Source organism: Etheostoma cragini, chromosome 6 (genome assembly GCF_013103735.1).
Source record: "Etheostoma cragini isolate CJK2018 chromosome 6, CSU_Ecrag_1.0, whole genome shotgun sequence".
NCBI lineage: Eukaryota > Metazoa > Chordata > Actinopteri > Perciformes > Percidae > Etheostoma > Etheostoma cragini.
Window position 1 is genome coordinate 23,802,346 of NC_048412.1, and position 8,961 is coordinate 23,811,306.

Consider the following 8,961-nt stretch of genomic DNA (forward strand, 5'->3'; position numbering starts at 1 on the left):
CCACTGAAGGTCTGTCTTTATGAGCCAATAATAACTTTGAATAGCTTTTGCAGCAAAGCATTACAAGTTTGCTTTGGCTCTGTGGTGTGCGTTTGGTGTTGCCTCATTCTAGACAAATGTGGATATTTCTAAAAAAAATTATTAGAATAATAGTATCTGTGGTGAATTCATCTTGCAGATAAATGATAATTGGGGTAAAGGATCCTTGTTTGTTAAGACTCCCACTAACTATTTTTGACGTGTATGTGTTGTCTTATCACTCTCGTGGGCTTGAGGAGTGATTTTTGGCCGTCATCAGGGTTGATGGTAGGACAAGAAGACCTTTACCATGTGACATATACAACCCCAAACCCAAAAAGACAAAAATAGACGCCCACCCACACCCACACAGAGTAAATAAAGAGTGTGTCATTCTGAGAATAAGCGCAAGCTACTGAACATTTTGTACTTTTGTCCTCTGGTCTTTTCAGGCAATTGCTGAAAAGCTAAAACAATAATAATCCAATAATTTTAATTGATCATTGGTGATCAATGATCAATGGGTGACAGAAGTCGTTGATACAATCATCTCATAAATTATAAATGATAATTTATGAGATGATTGTATCAACGACTTCTGTCACCCTTGATTTCAGACACAATTTTTTTTTAAACGTCCAATGTTTAGATACTGAAATTATGTTTATATTTTGACATTATACGTTATAAAATATATTGAGTGGTTAAATTTCTCACACATTAGTCCTGGGGTTACTTATTTTATCACAATTTTGTGTTTTTAGTAAGACTACGCATACAGTGAAGACAAAAACTGACTTCTGACATCTTGTATTCATCACCCCTCTCACCCAATTCAGTTTACCATGTAGTTGTGCACATACTGCCCTCGAGTGTTGAGCCAGCTGTACTAACATTATTCGTACTACTATCTCACAAGATTACAATTTATAAATTTGGAATTCCATATTGATAACAGTTATCTGAGGTTGTTTAGATAAATAAGCATAACTGAAATTGAGCTTTTTAATTATAATATTCCAGCATAGTGATGTTAGAGGATTTTTTGGGACTTATAAAAGATGTTGGTAAAAAAATACACTTAATACATTCAACCAATAGGGTGGCAAGTTTGTAGAAGGCATACAAGGTAAGACATAGAAAAATGTAAACCTACCCTTGAAAAGAAGGTGAGTGACCCCGGACCGGTTTCTAAAGACTTGAAAGTCATGACACCGCGTCATTGTTTCAGTCAGATACAGTTCACACGTTCATTTTATCATCTTATTTATGGTAAGTAAACTGAATTCGAGCATGACCCTGCCACTCCCAAATTTCCAGTTATCAGGTTGTGTAAATAGTTAATTTTTAATAAATGTCCTGCCTGGTTATTAAGAATTTCAATCGTCAATCGCAGAAATGTTTTTTTATTCTAAGAATACTGTTATTTTGACTCATATTTCTTAACCTCTGGTAAATGACATTATTGTTCAGGCAATATGAGCTTTTTTGACAATACAGTTCTATTATTTAATCTACCAATCTGAAATCATGGAGACTAAGAACTATGAGCTAAAGCATGGTTATGGAAGGTCCTCAAAATAGCCTATTGAATTGCAGTTTTTAATTATTGTTGTATTAATTCAACTAGTGCTAAATATACCTACGACCACAAACCACCTGTTTTGTGACAGGCTATTATAACATTTGTTTAATAGCACAAAATGTAGCTCTAAAACACACAGATGATTTAATCTTCACAATGTATGTTTTATTATAATAGAATAACCACAGGAACCCATTTTTGTATTGAAATCTACAACAGAATCCTGACTGCCATTACATTAACAACAACGATTTTTACACCTTTTCTACAACATTCACCTGCCTTCTTCACAGTTCAGACCAACAGCTTCATAGTCCACCACTTTACTCGCGCCCGGCCTTCAGTTTCTCCTCCACTGTGTGATCTCCCCTCGAGCCTCCCAGGCAAGGCGGACTCTTAGCCAGGGAGGGGTTACTTCTCCACTGCTCAGGAGTCTTTGCCTGGATAGATAGTGCATGAACGCAGCTACTCAACTCCTCCTTCAAAGCCTCATTAACCAGACGGTGGCGCTTTATCAATGGCAGACCCTCAAACTGAGAGCTCACAACCAGGACACGGAAATGGGATTCAGAGCCAGGGGGCACAGCGTGCATGTGGCTTTCATTGTGGACCTCTAAATGGTCCGGCTTGAGTGTGTCAGTCAGTTTGGATCTGATTGACCTCTCAATGGGCCGGCTTGGATCCGGGTCCATGCGTGGTCTGAAGTGGGACAGAGACCGGCTTAAGGCAAGACTGGTAGAGATGGGCCGAACACAGCGGAGGACAGTAGGCAGCATCAGAGGTTGTGGCAGGAGACCACCTATGAAAGCCAGATGGGTATAAATACAGGTGACATGCTATTTAATGTCCGGAAATTTACTCATGTTCTGGTATGCATTTTGATTTATTAACAAGCTTTGAGGTGTACTAACACAATACACTAGTATCGGTTTGGTACATGTCATTGGAAGATCCCCTCAGTTTTAGTATTGGAAACGTATTCAGGAGAGAAAAAGCTGGATCAGTGGATCCCTAAATGCACACCACCTAATGTACAAATGCCCATTTATACATACATGTCTAACATCTAGGGAAGTAATAATAATAAAGAATATATTCATCTTAGTAGTCATAAGCTTTATTCCATCAGACTGCTGGCCAGTATGAAAAAAAGCCTAATCTGACTGCTGCTAAGTGGTAGAACGTAGGCTGATCACGAAATGATCTGTGTCAAGGTGGACCTACATTGGATCGGTTCAATTGTAACACTACTAAATTGACCAAGAAAACTGGACATTTAACTAAAACCTCCATGTTAAACACATGATAGAGACAATGTCATCAAAAACTAAACAATGTCAAATAAAACGCAGAATTCATGTCAGAGCTGTCTGATTGAATTGGATTAGATTGTAACGTTACGTGTGCACATAAAGTGACCTCTGACGTAAGTCAATACTTTTTGAACGTTTAGAGTCATCAATGTTTTATTAGACTCAGTAGTAGGAACATTTCATTGCTGCCCGTAAGGTTGATGCAAATTTCGGCAGGGATTAGGTTTAAGGGGTCTGCATGCAATATACGGCAATGGGGGCAGCATGCATTATTTGGCAGAAAAGATGGTTACTGTAGTGGTGACACCACTTTTAATAAGTGTAAAAATGCTTTTACATCGCCAGTTTTGCTAATGGCTATCCAGTTAGCGTAGCTAAACCTTCAAGCTACACTTGAGCTAATTCACTGCTTGTTTGCTAGCATTCGCAGTTAGCTCTCATAACAAACATCACGTAAGGAAACGGAGATTTAAGGAGTCTCTACGCCGAACAGACCCATTAAAAGATAATACATCGGTATGTGTTTATGAATACACTTCACCTAGTCAATAAGCTAAGGTGTAGAGTGAATTTTGTTAACTAACGCTGCTCACCTTGCAAGTTGCGTCCCTGGTACCCTAAACGCAACACTTACCGGAAGTGCTGAACAACCTGGGGTATGTAGTTTTTTTAACGCTTTGAAATCCTAGCATCGATGTTAAATGCATTATTCTAACCATTTCTAGTGTCTGTTGTAACGCAACACAACATGTATAGAAAATGAAATGACAAAGATTGACTTTTCATACTTTGTTTATTTCGTGGTTCTTTGTTGTTATCCATTGTGTTTCCAAAGGGTCAGTTGCACAGCACAGCGCAAACCCAAAGAAAAATCAACAAGGAGAAAATATAAGAAAAGGTCTTACACACCGTTTAACAGAACTGATGTTGTCACATTTAGGCTAACTATGATTTATAACCGGTATTTAACATTGATGTAATTACTTGTATTTCATTGTCATTTACAAAATACACAAAATCAAAGACAGCATTGTTCATTTACACTTTTTTTTTAAACTTTTTTTTTATATTCATGGTTCCACAAACAGTTTCTATACTTACAATCAACTAGTTTCTACAGCACAGTACAATGACAAAGGTGATAAATTCTTTGTTACATTTAATTAATGGCAAAGCAATCTTGTTGACAAAAGCCTCAAGAGGGTTGTTGTAGAGTACACACAAATGTTAGCTGTTTCATTATTAAGCCAACTCTCAGCATTTTAGTGGACAAGGCCAGCATATAGTATGTGCTCCAATTCCCAATAGCTTCAAAGAAGAGAATAAGAGACAAATACCCAAACACTTATTGCTTTAACTTTTTGCACTCACAATTGACTGTTGCGCAGGCAACAAGTTAATTATACAAAAAACCCTGTACCATAAGCTAAGATATGTATCTACAAGAGAGTTTTAACTTGGACCGAGCCTGAACTGAGTCACCGAGACAGGACAGAGCTTTAACAGCATTCCATGTTGAACAAATACAACAGTTATCTTGACATCTTCTTAAATTTCATGGTTGATACAGGACAACATACAGAGAATAGAACTCCTGACGCATAGCCTTTATATTTGTACAGCTTATGTGTGTTTATATACTGTCAATGTGTTTATATGAGGACATTTTGTTTTCTGACCATTTTGGCTTTGGAAGCCATCAATTCTTGCAGTTTGAAAACAAGTGCACCTTGACTCAGGCAGACAGGTTATCAAATGAGTTGTGATAAATCTTCATTACTATAACAAATCCATTTGTTTTGGTATTACGTGTTAGATGGTTGAAAACCTACAAAGACTGACTGCAATATAGTATATCTCCAGGGGTCAAATGTGTGAAGAGCTATCTTATTAGTTACATTATAATTACTTTTATTTACATATCTTCATATCTATAACAGAGAATTGGTAGTGTGATGTGTAAACTCAGGCCATACAAAATATTTGGCAATAATTAATAAGAGGTGGTACTCATGGCACACTTATAGATAATGGGTCAGATGTCAAATTTGGATGATTAGGTGGTTATCATTTTGCAAAAGAGGGAGTGAAATGTAAGGGCAGATCATCAAAGCTCAAAGCACCTATGTTCACAACTGCACTTATGTTCATAATCTTGTCATTTGGTAGGTTTTGGTCTTTGTGCTCTTGCTTAACGCTCACCTTGTTCTTCGTTAAAATCACTAGCAAGACTGCGTCCGATTGTGTTTTGAAGAAATCAAGGCATTCACAATTGTGCATGTATGACAGTGTATGTTTAGTGCAATGGGTTGTCTATATATTTTATTTTATTATTAACTGTCTTTGAGTCTACGTATGGCTGCTATCCTACAAAATGGCAGTTTGGACGAAAATGTTTTTGTTAATCTGACATTTTCCTGATTGTTTTTGCTCAACCATGCAATTGTGAACATATCACTCTTGCTTTTCTAGATGAGGGGAATGTGGCATTCATTTCTGCCAACACTGTGCGGTTATAATGTGGGATATATGACAATCAGCCCTTGGCAGTGAATTCTCTAAGGTGAATCTCGGGTTATATTTAGCTACATTTGTATAATAAAGCACTAGTAAACACAAGGTCCCAGTGCACTTGAAATCCATACCTTCAGTGGTAGAATAATCCTTTGAACTGAAATTATTCCTCATTGTTAAACGTGTTATGTGACGCAAGGACATCACAAATTAGTACAATTTTAAATAGAACAACTTTGCCTTACACTGCTTTCTTTTTTACACCATTTTCACTTATCGTATAAGATAGCTACCCCACAAACTTCAATCAAAAACCAGGATGTTGGCCAAACATGAAATGGTAAAATATATAAATATAGACAAAATTAAATAAAATCTCAACATTGCACAGAGGTTCAATATTGCACTAAGAAGCACACTCACATTAATATAAACATTCAGTTCACACAAACAAATAGATCAAAGTCGGTCATTTCTTACACACCTGCACTAAAACCATCAAAACTAGAACTAGCTTTTTTGTGTAACATTTTTTTTCTCCTTTGTAATTACCTACTTTTCCTCCACATGTGTATATGATTTAAGGTAATAAAGGAATATTTTCATTTAAAACATCCTGTGGAAAGTTCTCTAAGGAGTTCACCAACTGTCGTGGTACCACTGCTACCATCGGCAGAATAAAAGCATGGTGCTGTCTGTTGTGGTAAGGAAATGCCAAAGCATTACAGGGACTTAAGCCAGACTAACCGATGAGCAAGTGCAACTTGTCCAAATCGCTGTTTTTACATGTTGTACTCTCAATTTTCATAAATTTACATACATACTTTGTGACATGCATAACACCCTCCAAAACATATATTGTAAGAGACAAACATACTATAAGACTGGGAGGAAAGGTACTAAGAAGGCATTTCTTACAAAGGGATATCCAGTATGATTGAAAAAAGGTGATTAAGTGTGAGATTCTGAAAATTTTCATCAAGTCAAGAAAATGTTGGGGAAATTCACACTGGCAAATGGTTGTGCTTTAAATGTATACTTTAACAAGCATCTTCATTTTTGTGAAGAAATCATGACAGCACACAATGTTCACTTGGCATGGGAAACATTAGCATTAAGCTAACTGATTCGAAAGATCTCATGATCTAACGAAGGTGATCAGAAACAATATTTTAAAGGGAGTAGGGGCTCCATTGATCTCCATGTCACATTCTAGTAACAAAAGCAAACCTGGAATGTTCTATAATCTATAAATGGCAGTTAATCTGTACACCAACACAAAACCCCAGGAGACAAAGAATGAGGACAGGTCTTTGTTCAAGAGAAAACCAAGAAAGCTGTGTCTTGGTTTTACCACGCATGGTCAAAAATGCTTCAAATCAAGGCATTAAATGTCACATTTTTGATTCTATGTCCAACAACAGCAAAGAATGCAGGACTTGACAGGTGAGTTGAATTTGCTGAGAAGAATGGAGGTGACTAGAGAGAACTCTGTAACAATGGCTAGTGGTCATTTCTATGAGTCTATTTACATGGCTCATTATCAAGAACCCCCATTCTGACCTCCAACCCCAGGTGTTTGTACTTGTATTTGGGCCTAAATCTAAATGTACTAATTTATCCGAGAGGAATGAAATGTCATGCTCTCACTGAACATGTTAATATAAAATGTTTGCATCACGTTTCGGCAACAATTCTGAGCAATCATGAACAATTTGTCTCAGCTCAATGTTTATTTGAGCGCTCTAATAGTTTTCCACAGCTTCACTATTACCTTAATCTCCAATCCAAAATATTTACAGCAGATCTGTGTCGCTTTTCTTGCTGTGTTATGTGCACAAACTTTACTCTATCATTTTGAGAGAGGGGTTAGAGGGAAGGATTTGGAGGGCTCTTGAGCTGTTCTTTCACAGTGTGGTGAAAACTCTTCTGCCCCTCGGAGAGTTGTTGGCGCCACACTATTGCAGCACCTGACCTCGCGTCTCTGGTAGTTTGAGGGCCAGAAAACTGCCCACTGCCAGCGCCCCCGAGGCAAAGAGGATGGGCACAGCCTTGGTGATACCAACAAAGGAGGTGAAGATGCTTATGCCTAAAACAGCCGCTAATTTACAGAGGGCGTTGAGGAAGCCAAATGCTGTGGTTCTGAGAAAAGGGAGGAGGCAGATGGAGAGTACAGAGTCAGTCTGTGGAATCATAGAGCAACAGAGCATTCATCTTTGACTTTTTATATCAAATACAGTCTCAGAAATTAATCAACGTTTACAATTTATGAATATTGAAAGCTGTAGGGACTCTATGTAACCACAAGGTGGAGCTACATCCTTTAAAATGAAAATGTAAAAGCTATTCACACACTAAATACAGATGGTCAGCCCAAAAGATACATGTTATTGCTTTGGTAACATTTTTGAATTATTTTATCCACTAATACTCTTTTCTTGTATTAGGTTGTATTTTAATGAATACATCTAAGTAGGATTTACACTCTCAGCTGTTTCTAAAACATCAAGAGCAAGTCCTACTAAAGCCATTGGGTGGCAATAAGACAGCTAAGTGTTTTACATTGCATGCATCACCAATGATTTCACACCACAATGTCATCCATCCCCGTAGGCCAACCAATCATTGTAGGGCAACTCTTATGACATCATTTGACACGTCATTCAGCCCCACTGACCGTATCTTCACTGTATCAAAGAGATTTCATGCCTAAATTTCCTACCTCTTGTCAGAAGGGTAGAGCTCGACAGTTAGCACATCCAGAGCATTCCAGGAAGCGATGCTGATTCCCCCGAACAGGCAGAGCAGAGCAATCATGGCTGACTCGCTGTTGCCGAAGGTAAGGAAGAAACAACTGACGCAAGAGATCACACTGGAGCCAGCTGGAGGTAGACAAAGGGAGACAAGGAAAGGTAGAGGGAAGCAATGATGTGTAAAAAAAGGAAGGAATTCCTGCATATACAGTGGTGTGAAAAAGTGTTTGCCCCCTTCCTCATTTCCCGTTCCTTTGCATGTTTGTCACACTTAAGTGTTTCGGAACATCAAACCAGTTTAAACAATAGTCAAGGACAACACAAGTAAACACAAAATGCAATTTGTTAATGAAGGTGTTTATTATTAAAGGTGAAAAAAAATCCAAACCATCATGGCCCTGTGTTAAAAAGTGATTGCCCCCCTTGTTAAAACATACTAAAACTGTTGTTGTCCACACCTGAGTTCAATTTCTCTAGCCACACCCAGGCCTGATTATTCCCACACCTGTTCACAATCAAGGCATCACTTAAATAGGAGCTGCTTGACACAGTAAGGTCCACCAGAAGATCCTTAAAAGCTACACATCATGCCGAGACCCAAAGAAATTCAGGAACAATTGAGAAAGAAAGTAATTGAGATCTATCAGTCTGGAAAGGGTTATAAAGCCATTTCCAAAGCTTTGGGAATCCCGCAAACCACATTGAGAGCCATTATCCACAAATGGCGAAGACATGGAACAGTGGTGAACCTTCCCAGGAGTGGCCGGCCGCCCAAAAT

The 8,961-nt window shown here is 38.1% G+C and overlaps 2 protein-coding genes across 6 annotated transcripts in view; both read right to left on the minus strand.

Annotated features, from left to right (window-relative positions):
- Positions 1-1,743: 1,743 nt before the first annotated feature.
- On the minus strand, positions 1,744-3,647 carry bola1 (bolA family member 1). Of its 4 annotated transcripts, none has more exons than XM_034873332.1 (3): positions 3,510-3,647; positions 1,896-2,402; positions 1,744-1,862 (listed from the first exon to the last, which is right to left on the minus strand). In XM_034873332.1, exon 2 carries the CDS (start codon positions 2,377-2,379, stop codon positions 1,927-1,929), a length of 453 nt encoding a protein of 150 aa, XP_034729223.1. In that variant the 5' UTR covers positions 2,380-2,402; positions 3,510-3,647; the 3' UTR covers positions 1,744-1,862; positions 1,896-1,926. The 4 variants fall into 4 exon arrangements, with proteins under 4 accessions (XP_034729223.1, XP_034729222.1, XP_034729221.1 ...); XM_034873331.1 differs by having other exon boundaries at positions 1,744-1,851; positions 1,888-2,402; XM_034873330.1 differs by having other exon boundaries at positions 1,744-1,854; positions 1,888-2,402.
- Positions 3,648-3,690: 43 nt separating this feature from the next.
- sv2a (synaptic vesicle glycoprotein 2A) overlaps positions 3,691-8,961 on the minus strand; it is a 46,493-nt gene continuing 41,222 nt past the window's right edge. The window contains exons 11-13 of one of the 2 annotated variants that reach the window (XR_004656862.1): positions 8,153-8,312; positions 7,279-7,572; positions 3,691-7,245 (exon numbers count right to left, since the gene is read on the minus strand). Coding sequence is in view for 1 of the 2 variants with exons in the window: in XM_034873304.1 (XP_034729195.1) it covers positions 7,389-7,572; positions 8,153-8,312 (344 nt within the window). In the remaining variant the exon portion in view is untranslated. Of the gene's footprint in view, positions 7,573-8,152; positions 8,313-8,961 lie in introns of both variants that reach the window. The other variant, XM_034873304.1, reaches the window with a different exon arrangement.

Excerpts from the sequence above, each read along its gene's own strand:
- bola1 (XM_034873332.1), bottom strand. The coding sequence starts at position 2,379 with ATGCTGCCTACTGTCCTCCGCTGTGTTCGGCCCATCTCTACCAGTCTT.